The sequence below is a fragment of the Bombus huntii genome, chromosome 10 (genome assembly GCF_024542735.1).
Source record: "Bombus huntii isolate Logan2020A chromosome 10, iyBomHunt1.1, whole genome shotgun sequence".
Lineage (NCBI taxonomy): Eukaryota > Metazoa > Arthropoda > Insecta > Hymenoptera > Apidae > Bombus > Bombus huntii.
In genome coordinates, this window is record NC_066247.1 from 4,902,543 (window position 1) to 4,926,220 (window position 23,678).

Below are 23,678 nucleotides of genomic sequence, written 5' to 3' on the forward strand. Positions count from 1 at the left end.
GTTGGAATTTTGTAGCTTTATTCTAACGAGGATAAATCGATGAATCGCGCTGACAATTTTCGATAATTTTCGACGATTCAGTAAGCACGATTTCCACATTTTCCTACAATTGTACACATCAAATATTTCTTATCAGTTCTTGTAATATAATTTCTCCGAGTCTTCCTATCTCGAATTTTTGTTGAAATGTCCAAGCTGTACGTGTAAATTTTCAAGCATAGTACCGACACTCTGATATCTCGTATTGCAATTTATATCGCTCGAGGTGACGGAACGGACCGGAAACGGGACGTTCTGTAGCGGAAAGTGTTGTTCCGAACGCATTATCCTTTCCTCACGACTAGTAGAGAAACTTGCGAGAGTCCAAACCGCGAAATTAAATGGGAAAAGTAGGTCAGAAAGACGGAAAAGACGCGAAAATATTTTTGGCGTCTACTCGAGGATATTATTCCGCGCAAGCTCGTGCGATTCTTTAAGGAGGGATATATCGATTGTGAATTATCCTGTTCTTAAAACGAAATTCCTATTTTTAAGTTATGCAAATTCTGAGTCACGGTATCGTTCTTCATTGTTGTTGTTATTTATCAATTATACGGTACAATAATAATAATTTTGGTATAAACACAAATGTTTCGTTATTTTCTTTTCTTTGATTCATACGCTTTTAATAATTTTACGGACTGTAGGAATTTTCAATTCGCAGTTATTATTTGATGTCGTAAGAATAATTATTTAAACGTTAAGAGAAATTTCGTTTCTCGAACTGTTTTGTTTAATGGTTTTTAATGGTTTTGTAATAGACCATGATTAAGTTAAAGAAAATTCAGGGACGTGGAAATCTTGTCAATGTTAATGTCACCTAGAAGCTCGAACCTTTTTAAGGGATCTTCACCTAAATATTGCTTCAGAGAGGCTATGCTCGGCTTAAACCTTGCACAGTGCTCAAGCGTTTTTGTGATTCTTGTTAACCCAATATGGGTCACGAGGCTCAAGAAATCAATGAGCCTCGTGCTCCAAATATTGTTTCACGTACTATTAGATCGTACTATCAATTAGTAGTCGAGGCAATACTATCTTCCATGGTACAATCCGTCCTTTCTATTTATTGCGTGCATCTAATTCTAAATTAGGTTGGAAACATTTTACGTCGCATTTAAAATCCCTCGTCGTTATAAAGTGTAATAGGAATAATAGGAATTGTTCTAGAAGTTATCGTATCCATACAGTTATTATCAAATAGGAACTGTAGTAGACATTTTTTTGAAGCATGAATTTCCAAAAATTGAGTGGAACTTTTATGATAGAAATTTGACGAATGGAAATTTCCGCGATAGAAATTTGGTACGATGCAAATCTCAGCGAAGAAAAGTTTGGTCAATGGGAACTTCAGCGAACAGAAGTTCGTCGAAGATAGAAGTTGCTACGAATAGAAATTTCTGGCACAGAAATTTCATAGATAAAAATGTCCCTGATAGTAAAATTAAATGATCGGAATAGAAATTGGTCGGATAAAAGAATTCTGGAGGATAGAAATTTCCTAAATATAAAAATGTCCATTAATACAAAAATGCTGTAATACAGACTTGAAAAATTTCCTTCAAATCGAGACTGTTAGAAAAATTTTTAGAGAAATTCTTTCACACTAGAACCATTGATCTTTGCCAGGTACCTAAATAATAATAATAATAGTAGTAGTAAGTTAAATAACAGTAGATTAAAATTATAGTAACAGTTGGATATTTTTACTAATTATGAAAACATGATTTTAATGTCGATTATCTTGACTGGTGCGTCAGCTCTAGTGTTAAAATCGATGAAATTAATTAAAAGGCGAAGTAGCGGGCAGGACGTCAAGGCGATCTAGCGTAGAAGGACAAATTAAATAGAACTCCATTTTCAGAGGACATATAATTCCACGATAGCTATTGATTCGCGTGTGTTTTCAGATATGGAAGATTAAGAGAAGAATGATATAGCCATGAACCGATCAGGAGGCGATCGTGACGAAAGGCCGATGGCTCAGATGATCCGTACACATTGCACAGAACGGTGACAGAGCTGTAAATTACAGCGATGGATATACAGAAGAAGCACTTGTGCCCCCGCTTGGTGGATTATCTCGCCATTGTGGGGGCCAGACTACCCTCAGTCTCCCGCCAGCCTGTGCAGGTACATATTTTTCATTAAACGAGTAATAACTATGAAGATTATTTATCATTAAGCATCGGGGAAAGCGATCCTATCGCAGGAGATTGTGGAGACAAATTTTAACAAGCTTGCGGAAAGAGAGAATTTCAAGGAACAGCGGATAACAAGAAGATATCAAGAAATTTGAATTACAGCAGAAAGATGAACGAAGGAATTTAACACGAATAAAAGAGAAATTTTCACAATAAAAAGAAGTGGCGCGTAGGTGATGAAGGAATACTATTCTGGTAATAGAAAGAAGACGATGTAAGTGTACAAAGGAGGAAATTTTAGCGATAAAAGGAGGAAGCGTAAAGATATCAAAGGGAGAACACCAGCGATAAAAAGGGCGATGCGAGGATGTGAAAAAAGGAATTTCAAATAAGAAAGAGAAATATTTGTATATTAACAGAAAGTGGACAGTGGCGAAAAGAGATGATTTAGAAGATACAATTGTCTTAAGCATATAGATGGCGCAGAATTTTATTAATTAGAAAGTTCATGAATGTATTATGATTATTTAGGTTCCAGAGTTGCTGCGACGATATCCAGTGGAAGATCACAAAGATTTTCCATTGCCGCTGGACATGGTTTATTTCTGTCAACCCGAGGGTTGCACCAGCGTGGGCCCAAAACGCACAGCCTTACGAGAAGCCACATCCTTCACTTTCACCCTCACGGACAAAGACTCCGGTACTCAATTATCTCTCTTTGCGTTTCTCGAAATAATCTTTCGAAGAATTAACTTTGACATCAGGAGCTTTGAGAGATCAAAGTAAACGCAGGGGGGTTGCGATTAGAATCAAATAAATATAATTCGTAAAATGCTTGCTTTCCTGATATTTATATCGTATTTTAACTGTATTTATTCGATATTATTTTAGGGAGAACTCGCTATGGTATCTGCGTGAATTTTTATCGACCAATAGAAAGGGCGGGAGTTGCGGTCGGGAGTGGAGTGTCGATGAAAAGGGACAAGTACAATACGACGTTTCGAAGGGAGAGTTGGAGGAAAAGCATGGAAAAGAGCACGGATTCTGCCTTTTCTAGGTGAAATATAACACATCATTTTATCATAATCTTACTACCGAAAACTACAGCCATTCTGCCAGTTACCAACACTTGTCCGAACAACGAAAAATTCACGCCATTCGTTTTCTCTCATTTGCGAGATATCGACTTGAAAGGTCAGGTGAAATATCAGACTCATTAGTAAAGTTATAATTCAGATCCATAATTACGTAATCGTTATTAGCAGCTATGTATATTATACGAACATTTAAACATTTAAACGCATTACCAAACGTTGAATCTCCTAAGACTGAAAATCGAGATTCAGCTATTACCTATAGTCAGATTAGAAAAAAAAGTGGAAGCTTAGGAAATATCAATGAAATAGAAAAGAATTCTTTTAGGAATATTCCTGCGACATTTTTAATCGGATATTTTTACTATTTTCGTTTACGCTGGTTGTATTGATTAGTTAAAGAGAATATTTTTCCCAATTATAAGACTGTATCTCTAGCTGTTCTTTATAGCGACTATAGGAGCAGTGCAGTGGGCCCTAGCGACTCAGAAAAAGATTGCCCGAGCAGCAGAAGGGACTCTGACACTTCGCATATACCGAGTGCACCGAGATTAGGTATCACTGCACCGAGTGGAGATAGTGAAAGTGGAGGAAGCCATTCACCGTCTCCACGAGCTTCACGCAGACGACAGGTAAACTGGTAAAAAATGTTGTATCATTTACCTAATACATAACTAACGTATGTATGGTAATATATAATAATGATATATAAGTAACATTTATATAATAATAATAATATATAATAATATATAATAATAATTGTTCTTATTTTCTATATCTTTATTTCATGATTTTACTTCCAGAGGATACGAAATCATTCGCTGACGTCGTTATGTATCATTTCCCATCATCCGTTCTTTTCGATGTTCCGGGAATGCCTTTTCATTTTGAAGAAGATCATCGATGCGTGTAACGAGAGTTCCTCGCCGCAGAAAGTCGGTGCTTCCCGGCAGACCAACAGGTAAGGATAATCCTTAAAACAGCAAACTTACATCCTCTTGCGTTCACTCGCTAATTCTTCCTTATGAATATTCAAATCTCACTTCGCATGCTGTTTGTACGTGCCTCTGCATCATTGTTTCTCTCCTACTTCATTTCCTATCGCGTCGGTCGTGTTAACGATAGTTTCTATTTTTGTCTGTCGATTGCGTATTACTATAAATGTAGGGATTACGGTACAAATATTTTTTAATGACTGTCAGTGAAAATGATGATATTCCTTGTAACGAATGTTTGAGCAGGAGATACAAAAGTATGTTAAGAGTTTAACCCTGAGTTAAAGAGTTCTACCCTGTTTAGTTATTTTGATTTGTTCCTCGCTCGGGAGTCTTCGCTTCAAGCAACTTTTGTCTCAGAACTATTGTTCTAGATACGATACATATTTTTATATTATGGTATTATACGTATTGCACTGTATTATATTCCAAATCTTAATGCGGTGATTAACGCAGCTTCCAGTTGTTTTTAAACACTCAATTCAGATATAAATAAATAAACGAAGAACGAGTTTCTTAAAAAGAGAAATTGTCTGCCGATTTTTAACAGAGACACCGTGTGGAGCGTTTTAACGGGACAAACACTGGAAGGAACACCATCGATAGTGCTACACGATGTCCGAGAGATCGAGACGTGGATATTGCGATTGTTAAGCAGCCCTGTACCTGTTCCGGAAAAGACACGCGTCGAGGTCGAGATCGTGTCGCAAAGTATGCAGCCACCACTCTGTTTTGCACTCCCAGACCACACTAGATTTTCTCTCGTTGATTTCCCTCTGCATCTACCCCTGGAACTTCTTGGCGTTGACATATGCTTGAAGGTCCTCACGTTGATTCTCTTGGAGCACAAGGTAATTTTTCTATTCACCATCTAAATCACAATTATTTTCTCTTGAAAGTGATCTTTTCTTTAGAGAAAAAATTTTCCAAGCGTATCTTTTATTTTTGACGAATTCTTTGTTAGGTATTGATCAATATATTTAGTGTAATTTATAAGATTTGAACTTTTGTAAAACATCTTCAGCCTGTTTAGGATTTTCGTTTCTGTTCATTCAAATTTAGGATAAGATTGATTTTTCTAATTATATCTTCGATAACCCGATACTTTAAACTGAAGATTCTTACTACGTTGCTAAGAACAATTAGAGAATTTAATTCTTATGCCTCGTTCCTTGTTTCCATTCATTCTTTCTCTAACGATTGTTTCAAAGTTAATCTTCCACGATAAGATAAAAACAATATACTATTATAAAGACTACTTCGATTCCGTATGCTTGGTCGATTCATAGTAGTTCTCAATTTTTTTAAATTTCTCAGTTTCGCTCTCTTACTTTTCTGATAATATTGCGAACAAAGATAACAGAGGAAATGGAATTAATCGATGAATAAATTATATTTGTTTACAGATCGTGTTGCAATCCCGCGACTACAATGCCCTGTCGATGTCCGTAATGGCGTTCGTAACGATGATTTATCCTCTGGAGTATATGTTCCCCGCGATACCATTGTTACCCACGTGCATGAGCTGCGCGGAACAGTTGTTGCTTGCACCTACACCATTTGTTATCGGAATACCCGCTACTTTTTTATTGTTCAAAACGAACTTTAAAATGCCCGATGACATTTGGCTAGTGGATCTAGACAGCAATAAAATAAACGCACCTACTGGTCTGGGTGATCAATTGCCCCCATTACCCGAACCAGAAGGCACCGTACTAAAGAACCACTTGAAACAGGTAAATAAATAGACATTTATCACGATTAAGATTAACCCTTTCGCAGCCTAGCGAATAAAAGATTAGGAAAAAAGAAGACTGAAGAATTAAAAAAATTAAGAATTAAATAATTCCAAAGTTAATTGCAAATAAACTCCGAGATTCTTTTTTGTAGGTTTCCATATAGGAAAATTTATTATTTATTGTCGCATCGACTAATATGGGTCATTAGCGACCGCAATTACATTACATAAGTTAGTACAATCGTACAATATGTATACTCATTATTATTATTATTATATGTTTATGCGCATGCATTTGTACGTATGTATAAACGATAAAGTACGTAGGAAAATTCTATACACTGCAAATTTTACGAATCGATGAATTAAGAATTAAAAAATCGTGAAGCTGATTATTATTGGAGAATTTTCAGATATTTCTGCAGCACTGCGTTTAAATCATTGAAAATTTCATGCACAATTCTTATTTATATACGTAAATGAAATGTTTGAACCATGGATGACAATAATATTGTATTATTATATAATGTACGTGATATATTCATAATATATAACAATTCAAATTAAGTAACAAATATGTAACTTATAATAGATAAGGCTATTACTGTGACTTTAATGTTAAAGTGTAATATCGTATCAAAAGCTGCGAAGGAGTTAATATGACAAAATTAGAAAAAGAGACGAAATATACTCTAGTATATCTCTCTACGGTAGACAACAATATTGACAATGAAACACGTTGATTTAATCATTCCTCGTTTAATCGGTTCCGCAGGCAATGCAACTGATGGACCAAACCGGCTCTGGTGTAAATATTTCATTTATCCACTCTTTGCATGAACCATAAATATATAGGTGATACATTCCTTGTGTTGTAGTTAGCGGCATGGACTAATTTTGCCTCATATACCTACGACATGTAGATTTTATTTTTTTATTTGATTATTCGTCCTTAGAGGATACAGAGCACGTGTTATTTCCTTTTCGAGGGAAGGAACCGGAAGCTTTTTAGAGACTACGATCTAGGAAGTGTAGCATAGTTATAGAATAGACGGAGTAGACGTAGTTGCTTAAACAATATGACAAATTCTCAAACGCGAGCTCTTCATAGGAAGATACCTAGAAAATTGTATTATTATTCTGCGTTTTTCTTATTGGATTGTATTTCTTTTTCTAGGCAATGGCTAGTATGTCAGTTCCGCAAACACTTTCGCAAGACACTTCTCCGAGGACTTCTCTGCAAGCTCCAAGTAGAAGGGAGAGCCTAACTTCTCATTTGTCCACTTTAAGGTTGGCAATTTTATTAATCCTATTAGTTTCTTTAATTTTTGCAACCCTCGAACCATATTTTGTATTTTATGGTGAGTGTTGTTATAATGAAGACAATGATATTTTATGGGTACCAATCCAGTAGGTTAAATTCAATGGTTGTTCGTAATTTTTCTATAGTTATATATATGGTAGGTTGTTCAAAAAGTTTCAATATATTTTTTGATGAATTTTTATCGTCCATTGGTTTATCATAGCGTCATGATTTTTAAAGAAAACTCCAACTTGTTCAATGAATGTTTTTGTAATTAATAACGTAAAATCTGTAGATAAGAAATGTTTAGTTTGTTCTAGTTAAACATTTTATTCCTTTCCGTTCTTATGTTTGTTTCTGCTGCCTCTTATCCCTTCTTTATTTCATCTCTATTTTTATTCGTTCCAATCTTTATTCTTTTCGATTTACCTTTTCTATGCTTTTAGTTTAAGCTTTCATCCACCTTACTCTTATTTCAATATCAATTTCAACTTTCTTTTATACCTTCGTGAATACGAAGCGCGTTAATGCGTTTACTGCTGATTGAATTTTTACTTTGTACTATTCTTTTACCTCGCAGAATAAAAGAGAATGTTTCACAACTGAATATCGAATGCGATAAAATCAATACGAATAAAAATAGTAGGATTGAATTTAAATAAGAGAAGGTTTAGAGACCAATAACCAGACAATTATAAGAAAATTGATAGAAAATTTAAAATTGAAAAAAACACGCGGAATTCATAATAGACAGAAACAGAATATTCAAAGTATTCTGATCACCATGACAATATCTAGCAGAGTGAGGCAAAGTTCTGCTTAAGTGCCATTTCTTCAATTGCATTCATAAAAATATGAATTTGCATGAACATTCGCAGTCAGCTAATACCAACGCTACCAAAGCAACTAACTCTTGTTACAATTAAACCAATTGTTCACAGTGTGTCGTCAATGAAGCACAGACCTAGCGTCGACCATCATCCGAGTCCAGCGAGTTCTCCAGGAGCCAGCGCGGCTTCCGGTCATCGTCGCTCCTCCATATCTCAGTCGGCGGGTTCTTCGTCACCTCAAAAACCATTCTCTTCCCAAACCATGCAATCTTTCAACCCATTCATTTATGGAAACGACGTGGACTCTGTAGACGTGGCTACGAGAGTGGCCATGGTGCGTTTCTTCAACTCTCAGAACCTTCTGGCGAACTTCACCGAGCATACGAGGACACTCAGGCTATATCCGAGGCCTGTAGTCGCCTTTCAGATCAATTCTTTTCTCCGATCAAGGCCACGGACCAGTCATTTCTTGAATAAGTTCGCTAGAACTCAGGCGGTGGAATTTTTGGCTGAATGGTCGCTCACTCCGAGCAACGTGGCGTTCTTGAGAGTGCAAACAGGGGTGTTTGACCCAGCTCAAATCGGAGACAAGCCAAAGTGGTACGCCTCGAATTTAGAACCTATTTATTTCCCTGTTTGGGACAACGGTAGCTCGTTGGCGAACGCTTTGAAGGCAATGAAGGAACACGAGAGTCAACCGACTGACGAAAGCGGGTCTGACTCGGAAGGTGCTGAGAGTACGAGTTCCTCTTATTCGTCGCTGAGCGATTTTGTATCCGAGATGGTGTCGTCCGACTTGTCTCCAAGTGAGTAGCCGTAATTAACAAATAAATTTTTTAACTTAATGTGCAGTGTAAATGTAATCAAACGCAGTGTTAATGTAGAAAATGATTGTTATAGTATTTAGGAATTAGAGTTACGTAGCTAAATCTCAGTCATGTGAGATGAGTTTCGATTCTCCATTTCTTTGATTGTGTCCACAAACACATGAATTTACACAATATCTGCAATTAAATACGATTTTATGAATCGTTTGTGTTTGACAGAATTGGTATACTGAAATTGTTAGAGATGGAAGTAAACGAGTGTTGGTAAAAGCTGTGATGTTTAAGAAGCATCATATTTAAATAGGAAAAAATGTAACGTCAATTAGGATTGTATACTCTTATCTGAAATTTTCTAATGATGGAATCATAGGAGAATCTAGAATGAATCTTAATTTAATTCATTAATAATTCTATTTCTTAATCGGATATAATTTGTTTTACAGGTTACAATTGTTCACACGCGGCGCAGCCTCAACCAATGTCCCTGTCCGTGGACCCAAAGAACGTTTACGATCCACCCAGTTCATTGCGATATCCTGGAGTGGACGAAGAATCGACAGTGAGGCCAGAAAGTCCTTTGAGCACTTCCTCCAGTCACAGTGACCTAAGCAGTCCTAGTTTCAACAGGGACTCTGAGTTCGAGTTAAACCCCAAAGTTCAAGAAGGTTCACAGTCAACCAATGTGAGTATTTTTAAAAATATATATGTACTTAATTCTGCTTACTTTTGTTATTAATTTGCAACTAATGCTACACTTATCAATAGTAATTTTCTTTCCAACAGAATTTACCAGAGTAGCAGAATCCTAGATTAATTTCTTTCTTTAAATTTCTGACTTTTACTTCACACATAATGGTCCTTCATTCTCAAATGAAACTTTGGTCGCTGGCATACGTAATTTTCTGCTTAGGATCATTCCAAAATTATTTTCTAAATTTATCCTTGCTACGGAGTAATAAGAAAAAGAAGAGTTAAAAATTGTATCTTTATTCCAAAATCTTCAATCTTTTTATTCAAAAGAGGGAACCTGAAATCTTATCTTTCTCCTACAATTTTTAATTCTTCTTTCGTATCATTCTATCTATACGAATCTCATTATACATAGAACATCCCGTATCAATCTCCAACACGAAGCAACTCTTAAAAAACTGCTAAACTATCGACAAAATAAAAGTATCCTCATTACGCTCGACGTCCTAACAAAGTGCTTAATCATAGGATAAAGAGGAGGGTGGTAGCTTTGAGTCAGACTCAGCGTCCACGATAACACCACGCACAATCCTGAGCGCACAAAGTTCAGTAGGACAGTTTGGAGTAGGGAAGGGGCGTTCTTTAGCGACTCCGAGCATCGGCGACACCGAACGTCCTGCCACATCCCACAGGACTTCTCGCGTCAGTAGATATGTCGTTCCTGTGAGTTCATCCTTCATTGGTGGTCTATTGACTGGTGTAACATCTGTCGACTACTTTCTATCGATTTTTGTTTGTTTTGATGTTGTTTTGAACTTTGCATGCGGTATATCATCGAAAAGCAGCAGATTTTCCACTCGATGTGTTCAGCATGGAAAACCCCCTTTTTCATGGCCGTTTGACATTTCCTTATCGAGTTATATAAACGAGTTACAAAGACTCCCTTTCATTTCATTTTCACTTTCATTTATCGTTCGATGTTCGATATCGCTCAAATAATTTCTTTTCCTTTGGATAATTTTTCACTTGTCAATGTTTGTTCTAAGTATGAGGTATGAATATATTTAAAGTTTTTGAAACTTCTTTAGGAGTTTTTCATTGAATTTTATATGGTATAGATTTATTTTGCCTCTCGATGCTTTTTTAGCGATTTCTTTTAAAATTTCAAAGTATAGATCTGTCTTATTTTTTGAAGCCTTTTAATGTGTTTTTTCTTGGAATCTTATAATATAGATTTCCTCTATCTCTAATGTTTTCTATTTTCCGATATCTGTTGATTCTTTATGCAATTCTATAGTATTGATTTTCCTTATTCTTCTACGTTTCTCTAGTGTTTTCTTTCAGAATTTCATCATTCAAACACCTTTTTCTTTCCACTTATTTGGTTTTTACTTCCGTAGTGGAAATTTCTTCTTCTTTCTTATATTTCTCTCCTAAGATTCATTTAAAGCATTTTTTAAATCCTTTTGGTATTAAAAAGACTTGTATGTATTATTTGTATGTGATCTACAAAACGTTTCATTGATAAAACTGTCCCAATGTAGTTCATTCATATGTTTATTATCGTATCAATATTTTACGAATAAATTAGGTCAAATGCATGGTATTTTTTTCACTCCCAAAAATTATAATGTCACAAAATTGAAGTTAACAACATCTATGACATTTCATCAAAGCTGTATGTAATATAAACCAAAGCATCAATTATCCTTCCAGATCAATCGGTCTCAACTTATTTTAACCCTTTGCCTTATAATTTAATAACAAGTTAAGTCAGACTACAAAGAGTTGTGTCATCTTTGCTTAATCACCTTTTTTTTATTTATAACATCACCTCAGAATGCCACTATCCAATTATATGTATACAACAGAGAATATTGTATGAATAATCGTCTCCACACGCCTGTTTTCTAGGAAATTTTAAAGACGACTGACTGCTTTCTCTATTTAACTGTCGCCTGGCAAACACTTGATTATTATCGCGTCAAACGAGAAGAATTTCTATCTGCATATAATGATAAAATTGTTCGCGCAGTTTTATAGAATTGTAGAGGATTGATCTTATCAGATATCACGAAATACAGATTACTGTTTGTGAGCAATTTACTTAAGATATTAATTCGACACAAAACACAAGTCCAGATATAATAACTTTCGCGAAATAAATACGCGCAGTCTCAAGAAACTCCGTATATACGTCTGATGCGTTTGTACGCTTATACTGCGATCGCTGAACTTCCTCGTTCGTCATTTCGTTTGTTTATTTATACTCGTCAGGGGATAGTCGGAAAGTTTGAACTCGACTGCGTTTGACGGTTGAACGTAGCGGCGACATTGTTTTGCTCGGAGTTCATTACTCCTTGCAATACCTGTGACCTAATGGTCATGATACTCCGAAACAAAACAACAACAGGATTTGAATTTGTCCTGCTCGCGTGGCGCTATAGAATAATGACACGTCAGTGTACAGTATAGAAAGTAAGGAACGTAAAATATCTGCATTTGTTAGAATTGATCCAGCCTCCACCGTCGAAGGATTGATCAATATCTCAGACGTCGATAAAGAACGTCTTTTTGAATTTTACAGCGATACATGTAGCTTTCAACATTCCATACTTTTACTATCAAATAAGTATTTTAATATGTAATATTATAAATGTCTCATTTGAAAATATTTTATTTAAACTTCATTCTTCATGTACATATGTATGTAGTATCGCCTTTTTCTTCACTTACGTTACTCTGTGTATTTATATTTACTTTCCTCTCTTATATATCTTATTTCTCGTCTTTTGGATCGAAACCTTTTTACATAACGATCTTTATCTGTCTTTCGATGTTATTCGATATTACATAAATATATGTCGCAGATGAAAGGAAAGCCGAAGCCTTTCCTTGGAAATTTTGGGAACATCCTCTAATACTCTAGATTTTATCATAGCTGCAGTTAAGTAATTGTTGTCATTCATGGAAAACAAATGCTGATAGGAACAGATAGGAAAATTTCCAGGAGGCTGGCATTCGTGCGATTGCCTTGGAGAGTGACACATCGAGCATTTCAACAATCGTATTTTGCGCCTAAAACTAGTCTACGCTTAGTAAAGAGTTATCCCGTTGACCCTGGATTCGTTTGAACCCAAGAACATTGTTAATAGCGTTCATTAAACTTATTATTTGTAAAACATACTATTCATTAAACTTACTATTCGTTAAACTTATTATTCATTAGACTTATTATTTGTTAAACTTATTATTCGTTCAACTTATTATTCACTAAACTTATTATTCGCTAAACTTATTATTCATTAGACTTATTATTTGTTAAACTTATTATTCGTTCAACTTATTATTCACTAAATTTATTATTCGTTAAACTTATTATTCGTTAAACTCTAATATTCGTTAAACTTTGTAGTAGTCGTGTATATACGTGTAAATATAATCTCTGCTTTGTAAAACAATGGCTGATTCGAGTGAAGAGTTGTTACGCGCCCAAAATTTTAACCATAACCCGACATATATATAAATTCGATATTATACGGCAAAGGGTAGAACTTGTATAATATTCTATCTATTGAAATTTCCAAAAAATTAACCATCATCATATCTAACGATTGAGTCAAAAGTTAACAAATCTACAGAAATTCTGCCTTAAATTAAAGAAGGAATTCTTCCTCTATTTCGTCTTTCGATATTTAAATGTATGTGTATGTAAAGTTGAAAACTGTTCGGCCTTTCTTCCCAAAAGGATCTTTCTCCAAGAACAAGCGTCTTCTTCAAAAATATTCGATAAATCCTCAAAATAGCTTACGATAATTAATGTTATCCATTATTCGTGTTATTTCAAAGATTCAACCAAGTGCGGCAAGTCTGCAGCGTCACCCAAGTGTGGGTAACGTTTTAGCAAGGACGTCGAGCTTTGGAGCAGGACCATTTTCCCGACAGACGAGTAGTAACAGTAGCAACGAAAGTGAATCGTCGATGGTTTCTCGACAATTATCTGTGAGTACTAGTGGACAGAAGCAGGCCGAAGGTTTACCAAGACAAGCTTCCAGTGTGACTGGAAATGGTGTGTTAAGACAAGGTTCTCAAGGATCGTTGTTAGAACAAATAGCGAGCCAGGCGAAGGATTTGGTCCGTGAAACTAAGAGACAGAGCAGCCAGGATGGAATTCTTGCTCAGATGGATAAGGTATCTTTGTGACTTTGAATATTGTGAATATTCGGAAATCATGGGATTTTAGATGTGATAGAATTTGATTGAAGAACGATCACGTTTAATGCTTTTTAAATTTTAATAATGTCCATGATGGTTTAAAATTCTAACAGAATGGTTAATGATTTATACGGAAAACTTAGGACTTTTCAGGTTATTATTGCTATCCTCATCATTACCTATACCTTTATTTAAGATTCTTCCGATAATAATCATACCAGCCCCAAATACTTTTGATATTAATTACAGTACAATTACCTTATAGTTTATTTTCCTTGAAAACTTCCCATAACCTTTTTCTATATACAATTGCAGCTTTTTTCTTTTTGTTTTATAGTTGAAACATCAGGCGAAGGAGAAGATTACAGAGGCCGGTGAAGATAGTCTCTTCGCGCCATTGGAACAAGTGAGTCTTTATCTCAAAACATTAATTATAATATTTAAATTAAGCCATATAATTATAATACTTAAATTGAATAGAAAATATTTAATTTTTCGTTTAAATATTAAACAGTTGACGCAACAGACGAAGAAAGCCATGGGGGAGGCAACAAAATCTGTTCAAGAAGCTTCGAAGAGCGCTTTGGAAGCTAGTAAAACCGCGGCTGGAGTCAGCAAAAATACATTCGATGATTTAACGTACGTAAGCAAGAGCACTTTTGGAGACTTGACGAAAAGTGCCAAAGAGGTTGCTGCGAAGAAAGGTTTACTCAAGGTACGCCGCAATATTATTAATGACGCGTTTCTTCATTTCTTTCAATTTGGAAATCTTTTAAACTGATTCATTCACTGGATTAATCAGGATCTCTCTTTCAAAAAGTTTCTAAAGAAACTGTGAAGACACTTCAAAGTTCCAAAGAAATTCCCAATAAATCTTATAAGAATAGCGCAAATACTTGAAACAAACTTTAAAAGTTTATGGATACGGAGAATATACGCTAAATAGGAATATTCAAAATAGAAAGTTTCTTTTAAAGGGAACTGAACAGTTTAATTTCAAGTGAAAGAACCGTCTTTCAAAATCAACATTCTAAAGAAGAAATTTTACGAAATGAAATTATTTAGGGCCTTGGCGATACGCAGCATTCACCCCCATCGCCTCCGGGAATGTTGCAACGAAGAGATTCGAGTAGCACGCAACTGGTCGCTTCGGATAACCGCGGAGGGCGCCGGGAAATCGGACGTGATTTTTTCAGCAATATTAGTAGTGATTTAAATGGCATCGCTACGCAAACGAGCAACATGTTTAGCGATCTGTTTGGTACGTTTAATCTCTTCTTTCTTATTTATTGTACAAATACAATTCAAGAAGTTATACAAAAGATAAAAAATATATAAAATAAATCTTTTCAATTCATTTTGTGTAGTTCTCTTTTTACACTTGTAGGTAGTAAAAGTAGTTCTAGTCGAAATACCGGCTTCCCTCAGTCCCAAAAGGCGGATAAGAAGACACCATTACTCGGACCTTTCCCTAAAAGTATTTATTATCCTTTTTCAATCTCGACTGATTGAAAATTAATTTCGGACTCTTTAAATTGTTTCGTCTTATTTAGGTAAGACAGGATTGGTCGAACGCTCGTCATTGATAAAACACTCGACGAATAAAGCCAATCAGGAAGATATTCAGAGGATGCAGAATGCAGAGAGATCTAGTACAAATAGTGACAATCAAGCTTTCCTGACGGATGTAGGTTTTTTCATTTGATAATATTTATTTTGCTATACTACGCAGGATTAGAATTAGGATTCAATTATAAGAGAGACATTTTATGAATTCATATCAGGTGGTGAATCAGGTGATAGCCGGCGAAGGCGTTGGTTGGCTAAAATTGAATAGGCTGAAGAAACTAATGGAGGATGAGAGCTATCGAGATCTGGTGGTGACGAAACTGAATAAGGGTCTTCATAAGAAGATTAGTCCTGACGATCATATCGACGATGTGGTGAGTGTAATTTATACAAAACCTTCATGATGTATATATATGGTCATAATGTCAATTTCAACATTCATGAACTTCTCTTCGTTTCGCTTTCTATCAACAGTGTATCTCGAAACCAGTTTACAAGGGAATGCTAAAGTGCCTTCAAGCAGTGGCTCACGGTCTTGGACACACTTACAATAACTTCGGTTTAGGTGGAATGGCGTCAGTCTTCCAGCTGTTGGAGATTGCACACACTCATTATTGGAGTAAGGATCTTTCAGAGGGTGGTTTCGATAGTTCACTAATGTCTCAAGTATGTACCACTCGTTATAAATTATCTATCTTGCTTCGTGTTATCGATCTTATGATTCAATTCTTTCTGATTCTTTGCGACTCCTCCAGGCATCTAGCCCATTTGGCAGCAGGGAAAATTTGAAGTCTCCACAGTCTCCTGTACAGCCCGAATTTTCGAAGTCAGGTAAAATAGAACACGATAAATTGGACTCAAAAGACTTGAAATTTTAGAAATTCTAATTAAAATATATTAGTGATTCACTTAATCATCGTTAGGATCTTTTCAAATAGAAAAATATAGAACGACGTGAATTTTAATGTATCCCATGTTACATTATAAATTACAGTTTATTAATATTCCAAGTCTGAGTTGATTCTAACACTATAAATATCCTTTGATTGAAGATACGTCTCAACTTCATTTGGATATGTCACACGGCCACGCACCACCGGCCAACGAAGGGAGCCAATCGACGACGGACACGTTCTTCGATGTGTTCACGAAAAAGGGAAAGTTCCTCAGCAGGCTAACGTCCTTCGACTCTGAGGTAAAAGCAACGAGTTCCGTCAGAACGTTACCTCGTGGCATACGAAGGTAGCAAAGGTGTTTTTCTCTACATGGTCTCACTTTCTGTTTACATTTCACGTGTACAGCCCGACAACTATAAAGCTTACCAAAACTATTCTTACAGAATGTTTCGTTTCCCTCGTACGCTTTCATGTATAATATTTTATATTCTAGATTTTTCATATATTTTTTCTTCTTTTTTATTGCAAGCCATATAGAAAGGTGTACAAAGAAGATATTTGATTTCACGGAAAATGTTTCTATTTTTTTATGATACCTTTTCTCCTGATTAAGAATTTTAGAAGATCGTAGATCAATCAAATGTATTAAATTTATTTATAAGTTAAACGCATTGATGGCTTTAAAGAATTCATACATATTTGAAACGGCATAGGACACAAAATTATTAAACGTTTGAAAGCGTAGGTGAACGAAAGGCTCTGTAGGATTAAACAACGACGAAACAGTTGTTGAAGTTGCAGAGGATTGATCTTTTCGGATATCACGAATAACAGACTAACTGTTTGCCAGCAATTTATTAAAGATATATATTGTCTATAAAATTGATTTGACACAAGGCACAAGTCCAGGTATAATAAGTCTTACGAAATAAATACGCGCTATCTCAAGAAACTCCGTATATACGTCTGATACGTCTGTACGCTTATGCTGCGATCGCTGAACTTTCTCGCTCGTCATTTCGTTTGTTTATTTATACTGGTCGGGGGACAGTCGGAAAGTTTGAACTCGACTGCGTTTGACGATTGAAAGTAGCGGCGACATTGTTTTGCTCGGAGTTCATTACTCCTTGCAATACCTGTGACCTAATGGTCATGATACTCCGAAACAAAACAACAACAGGATTTGAATTTGTCCTGCTCGCGTGCCGCTACAAAATTAAAACTTCCTATATATTATCTCCCTACGATGGACAAATGGGTGTTGTTTCCGTTAAATACACAGGTACACATAATTGCACGAGAGATTGTTATACGTAATATTGTCAAACGATAAGTATTGCCCAAGAATAGTGATCAGTAATATTATACTAATCCACGAGCTTAGAGGAACACAGCGCACTACGGGAAATAATTCAGAACTATATAATACATGAATATCAGACCAAATAAAACTTATGAAAATTCTTTATACACCTAACATTTCGCATAAACAGTAATAAAATACTATATTTTTCCTCCAACAGTTAATATACAAATTTAATATTCGGAATTGTCGCGAGATTGAAAAGTCCGTAAATCTTTTAAATTGATTCGCAATTGTTAATAATAAATAAAACAGAAATTAAGATAAGAGAAAGAAAAAAAAAGTTGCAAGTAGTAAGTGTGCTATATAGAGGCGTCATGTGTTTTTAGAGTGGGCGGGGAGGTGGAACAGGAAGCAGCGAAGCTTTATCCACAGACGGAGGTAGCATAATCACTAATCCTGCTTTTCGGCAAGCGCACCAGGCGTCTTTCCGAAGCACTGTCTCTGATAGCGAGGTCGAACAAGGCAATGTAAATTGATCACTAATTAGTCTTTTCTTTTTTTTTTAATATGCTAATTAACATAGAATATTTTAAAATAGTTGTTAGCAAAACTGAACCAGGTTTATCCAGATGAACGACCTATGAACTTATGCGACAACAAGCCTCTATATTACATGTAGTGTACATATAAGGTGTGACATCAATTAATCACCATGATAATATTTGAGCCAGTTTTGATAGTATAATAAAAAGAGTACTTCAAATGAAAATTTGTTGATTTTAATCTAAATATAATTCAACGCTGCGACTAAAATCTCATTTTCTCTTTATTCACAGTCTACATTACATAAAATCATTGATTGGCCAAATTGTTGTGTTGTTAGTTACTTTAAAGAAACGTTTAGTTAGTTTTAAGAAAATAATAATTAATTTTTGAGAAATGGTCATTCTCAATGATCTTCCCTCCAGAAGAATGTTGTCTAGACAAAACGAATATTCTTAGATAAAACAAAGATCAACGTAACATAACTTCGGTTTCTTTTTACGAGTCAAAGATACTCTTTTTTGTGTACCCATAAAATTTTTCATTTAATATCAATGAACTTTGGTTTGAAATATTTCTTTGCTAAATTATCCGAACGAGTTCAATCATCGTGGCAATTAATTTGTGTCACACTCTGTATGTAAAATATGTAGCTAAGAAAGTTTTATAGTTTAATATATAGAGTTCGTACATAATTCTAGTTGAGAGTCGATGGAAAAAGAACGCAGAGCTTGTGCAATACTTGCATTTTGTCAAAGTTTGCGAAACATTGAATTACAATGGATCATTTGAAAAGAAGATAAAGTTAAGATTAGTTAAAGAGAACGGTAGTGAACAGCATGTTCTGCATCTACAATCACTAGATTAGCGTTTGCACTAATGAAAAGATGAAGCTTTTGTAATTGCTGTTAGTACACGATGAAACACACGATTAGCTTTCTATAGTTAAGAAAGTTGTGTTTGATGAAAATTAGGCATTCTTTGAAAATTTTTTGGCGGAGAAGTATTCTACTACTTTCTACTCTTTCTATTAAATTAATATTCTAAATTAATTACCTTTTCTACTAAAGGGAATTAATTATGTATATATACTTTATAGAAGAAGAATGTTAACAAATTGAGTTGTGTGTGTGTCTATGTTTCTTTATTTATACACTTTGTACGTACCTGACAAAAATTGTCTTGTAGTATAAAAATATCTTACTGAATATACAAAAAATTTTACAATTTTCCTAAAAACAATTCTTAAAGAATGTCTAATTCGTTGTGCGTCAAATTAAGCGGCCATTTAAGTAAAATACAAGATTAACATGTATAACACTTCATCGCTTGAAAATACTCCTTGTTACAGTAGTGTCATTGCACTGAGATATTAAAATTCGCGTAGTTTTCTATTGTATGATCCTTTGAAGCTTCCCTTTAATCGTAGATAGGAATAATCAAGCTTACCTATTTGGGAAAACTCTAGACAAAGGTCGACAGCCTTTATCGATTTGACAAACAACGAATAATAAGCTTTGGAGAAACCGTTTAGAAATTCTTACATTACATCATGATTTCAGTTTTCAAGACAACCGAAGCAACGAACGGGAAGTGTTTGGTCGAGCAAGTCTTCCTTGAGCACCGGTTTCCGGTACCATGGAGGAAGCTTGGTACCAACCATGGCTGCTCCTAGTCCAGAAGCTGCAAGAACTTATTTATTCGAAGGTACGGTATCACTAAACCTGTCAGTATTAGATAAATAAGTATTAAATAAATAAGTATTAAATAAATAGGTAAATATGAATCTCTATTTAGATATCTCTTATTGCAAAGTTTACCCTCAATCTATCAATATTGTTTGCTGTATTTTCTTTAATAAAATTGACTATACAGGTTTACTGGGTAAAGAAAGATCGTCGCTTTGGGACCAGATGCAATTTTGGGAGGATGCCTTTTTGGACGCAGTGTCTCAAGAGAGAGACATGATCGGCATGGATCAAGGTCCTAGAGAAATGATGGAAAGGTTAGCTCCTGCAATAAAGATGATAGATAAAGATTTCGGATGGAACGTTTTCCAGCAAAATATAAACGTTTCATTTTGGGTTCACATTCAGGTATAAGAATTTGAGCGAGAGCGAAAAGAAACGACTGGAGCATGACGAGGATAGACTGCTGTGCACCCTGTTGCACAATTTGACGGCGATTTTAGTGATGCTGAACGTGAATAAGGACGAAGTGAAACGGAAAGTAAGGAGGCTATTGGGAAAGAGTCATATTGGTCTGATCTACAGTCAGGAGCTCAATCAACTTCTCGACCAAATACACAATCTCGTAAGTCGAATATCCATTTTCCTAGTTGTATAGTAAATTATTAGAAATTCTAAAAATTCTCTAGAATACCAAAGAATTTGAAATATTGCCTAGAACGATGGACAAAATTTCAAAGATTTCATAGGATATTAGAATGTTCTAAAGATTTTTTGAAGTATTGCAAAACGCTGAGAATTTTTTAAATCACTGGAAGAAGAAAAAGAATTTTCTTAAAGTAATAAACAAACTCGAGGACTTCTTAGAGTACTGGAAAATTCTAAAATTTTTCTAAGGTACTGAAACATTCGAAAAAATCATTAAAATCTTGAAACATTTTCAAGGACATTAAACAGCTGAAAATCTCTTACAATTTACAAATCTCTTACAAATTCTAACAATATCGAAGAGTAATCTACAAAGCTTTAAATAAAATTCTGCGAGATTAAATCCTGATGTCGAAGAATTCGAAAAATGTACAATGTGAAAAAATTCTATAAATTTCCCGAAGCGTAAGAAAATTCCAGCTAAATGGTGTTTCACGTTTCAGTATGGGAACGATATAGATTTGAAGCCTCTGACATCCAGACAAATGCATCGTCAATCTTTCACCGTGCACGCTGGAATCGATGCAGAAGGTGATCTACGATTTCTCGAGGTACGCCACGATGGACTTGTCCTGAGATCTGTGAACGGCGTGATCGTGGAGCGATGGTGGTATGAGCGTTTGGTGAATATGACTTACAGTCCGAAGAACAAAGTATTGTGCCTTTGGCAGCGAAATGGCGGGCAAACTCAGCTGCATAAGTATTATACTAAAAAGGTACGCAGTGTACAATGTTACAAATTCAAAGAAAAATTTCAATTCATTTTTTAATTTACAGAATATATGTAGAGGATAGTTAGTACGTGAGGTTTAAAGGACGAGATTGCTCGTTGTTGAAACCGTCGAATATATTTAAAATAATAAATTAATGTACAGCCTTATACGTGAGTCGTTAGTGCAAAGTATAAATAGCAAAATAAAATCGCGGGGGGTAAATACTCGTTAATTCGATAAAGATTCGTAAGATACTCGGAGATACTCTAAATACTGTTAGATACTCCATATGTACCGTGTGTACTGTGTGAAAATTTGAATTCGTCTTCATTCGAGGGTTGCATGTAGCGGCAACACTGTTTTGCCCGGAGTTTGTTTATCATTACATTTCTGCGTCAAAGCAGAGTCAATGTCCTGAGGCAAAACAACAGCATGAGTCGCTCTCGACTCGCGTCGTCCTTTGATTCCTGTGTCGTTACGTATACATACAATAATACAAAAATAAAATAAAATTCGTAGGATCAAACATGTTTACTATGTAGAAATAAATATTCTTATATCGCTATATAATAGGAAATTTTGATTCCATATATAAATATAAATATTTTATTCCTATGTATATCAATATCATTATTCTATAATTAAATCATTTATAATGTTTCCTACAAATTGAGGATTGTTAAATAAGTGTTCATTCACTGTGTGACCAAACTCATTTTGTAATTGATCCATAGCTAATTCCTTCTAAATCGAGGACCCTTTAATAGTTTAATACTTCGTTATAGGTCTCTTTTGTTAACGATGACCTTTACAGACCCCATTTGTCTCCAATAAACAACAAAATAAAGCGTGTAATGGATTTAACGCGTGATCACTCTTGTAACTAACACGCGATTCATATTGCTTATGCATTTCTGTTCATAAATATTAGGATACTTTCTGGTATCACAGATACCTAAGGAGATAGCTACTCAAATAACGATCTTAATCATCTTTCATGGTCACTTTATTTTCGCAGAAGCATGGAAATTATATCATGGATGTGTACACGCCTGATTGTTAACTAGGATGTATATGTAATTAAGCTTTACAAATCCATCTATTGTTATGATACAAGTAATATATCCAGAAGATATATTACGTATATTAGATATATTAGTATATTCAAAAATTCGAAGTGGTTTGTCTCATACACCTTTCGATTACATTATGAAACTAACCACTCAATTAATTAAATCCATGATATAATAAATATTCATAATAGTAGTAATAAAGGAAAATAATAAAAGAAAGTTACATTTTCCTCTCTGTATCTAACTTTTAATCACTTAGAAAACAAAATTTTTCAGAAAAATTCGCTAAATGTGCAAAAGAATGTGAAAAAATTGAGTTCTAGATAAATAAATTAATGAAACAATCAATTTTTAGTGCAAGGACCTATACTACTGCATAAAGGATGCAATGGAAAAGGCAGCAGCCCGTGGCCGTGGAATGAACTTGGATATCGAACTCGGCGGCGAGTTTCCAGTTCAGGACATGCGCACCGGCGAGGGTGGGCTTCTTCAGGTTTGCATGGAGGGCGTGGGTCTCCTCTTCGCGAATAGCAAGGTATGATTCGCACCCAAAAGCGTGCACCAAGCGTGTTCATTCGTTTCAAACCGAAACTGCAAGAAGAATGGAATCTTCGAACTTTTAACCGGTTGTTGCAAACACCTGTTTTCCTATCTCTATCTCTATCTATCTATCTTTTCTTTATACATTGTCCAATTGTTCATGTAATGTTGAAAACGCATCCAAAGTTTTCCACCATTCTATTGGGTATATTATACTACTATATTATATCCGTCCCTTTATTATCTATAGCGAACTTTTTTACTTATATCCACTACTGTTTTTTGACTATATACGATGTCATGTCTTTTTTTGGCCATGTTACTGTCTCGACTATAATATGTTCCAACACAAAGTATAATCATGTATTTATTTCAGCGACCGAAAAATACATATGCAGTCTGAGAATTTTTTACGGGGGTTAGTTTGTTAAATTGCCTCGATTCAATTTCGTAGAATTAGTAAAAGAGAAATTTCGTTCTATTGAGCGAAGGTAGAATTGGGAAGCTTTCTAGAAAAGTCCGGGTTCGTAAGGTAAAATAGTGGGTCTAGTTCGAATTTTTGATAATGTTTTTAACGTGTTTCGATCAATATATTGATTATAAGATTTCTTAACTCGTCGTTTGGACTAACGATTTCTTCAATAAAATGACCTTTTTATCTAGAGAATCTCCCATATTCTTACGAATAACTTTATTTTCATTAAAAATAAATTTCATGTCATACTTAAATTTCCAAGGATTAAAACCCACCTACAATAACTTGTATTAAT

At 35.0% G+C, this 23,678-nt stretch overlaps 1 protein-coding gene across 12 annotated transcripts in view; it reads left to right on the plus strand.

Moving 5' to 3' along the window:
• Nucleotides 1-23,678, plus strand: part of LOC126870022 (MAP kinase-activating death domain protein) — a 43,610-nt gene that overhangs the window by 3,452 nt on the left and 16,480 nt on the right. For 8 of the 12 annotated variants that reach the window (XM_050627326.1, XM_050627331.1, XM_050627333.1 and 5 more), the window contains 28 exons: nt 1,947-2,169; nt 2,712-2,880; nt 3,072-3,237; nt 3,726-3,906; nt 4,078-4,235; nt 4,820-5,120; nt 5,676-6,005; nt 6,783-6,815; nt 7,185-7,297; nt 8,252-8,946; nt 9,411-9,649; nt 10,186-10,380; nt 13,507-13,848; nt 14,210-14,278; nt 14,387-14,587; nt 14,938-15,133; nt 15,260-15,349; nt 15,426-15,559; nt 15,657-15,815; nt 15,916-16,107; nt 16,197-16,272; nt 16,494-16,636; nt 18,030-18,170; nt 19,749-19,893; nt 20,062-20,191; nt 20,283-20,499; nt 21,026-21,298; nt 22,724-22,903. In XM_050627326.1, coding sequence (XP_050483283.1) covers nt 2,074-2,169; nt 2,712-2,880; nt 3,072-3,237; nt 3,726-3,906; nt 4,078-4,235; nt 4,820-5,120; nt 5,676-6,005; nt 6,783-6,815; nt 7,185-7,297; nt 8,252-8,946; nt 9,411-9,649; nt 10,186-10,380; nt 13,507-13,848; nt 14,210-14,278; nt 14,387-14,587; nt 14,938-15,133; nt 15,260-15,349; nt 15,426-15,559; nt 15,657-15,815; nt 15,916-16,107; nt 16,197-16,272; nt 16,494-16,636; nt 18,030-18,170; nt 19,749-19,893; nt 20,062-20,191; nt 20,283-20,499; nt 21,026-21,298; nt 22,724-22,903 — 5,364 coding nt within the window. In that variant the 5' untranslated portion in view covers nt 1,947-2,073. The remainder of the gene's footprint in view (nt 1-1,946; nt 2,170-2,711; nt 2,881-3,071; nt 3,238-3,725; nt 3,907-4,077; nt 4,236-4,819; nt 5,121-5,675; nt 6,006-6,782; nt 6,816-7,184; nt 7,298-8,251; nt 8,947-9,410; nt 9,650-10,185; nt 10,381-13,506; nt 13,849-14,209; nt 14,279-14,386; nt 14,588-14,937; nt 15,134-15,259; nt 15,350-15,425; nt 15,560-15,656; nt 15,816-15,915; nt 16,108-16,196; nt 16,273-16,493; nt 16,637-18,029; nt 18,171-19,748; nt 19,894-20,061; nt 20,192-20,282; nt 20,500-21,025; nt 21,299-22,723; nt 22,904-23,678) is intronic. The other 4 variants (XM_050627329.1, XM_050627334.1, XM_050627335.1 and 1 more) reach the window with 4 other exon arrangements.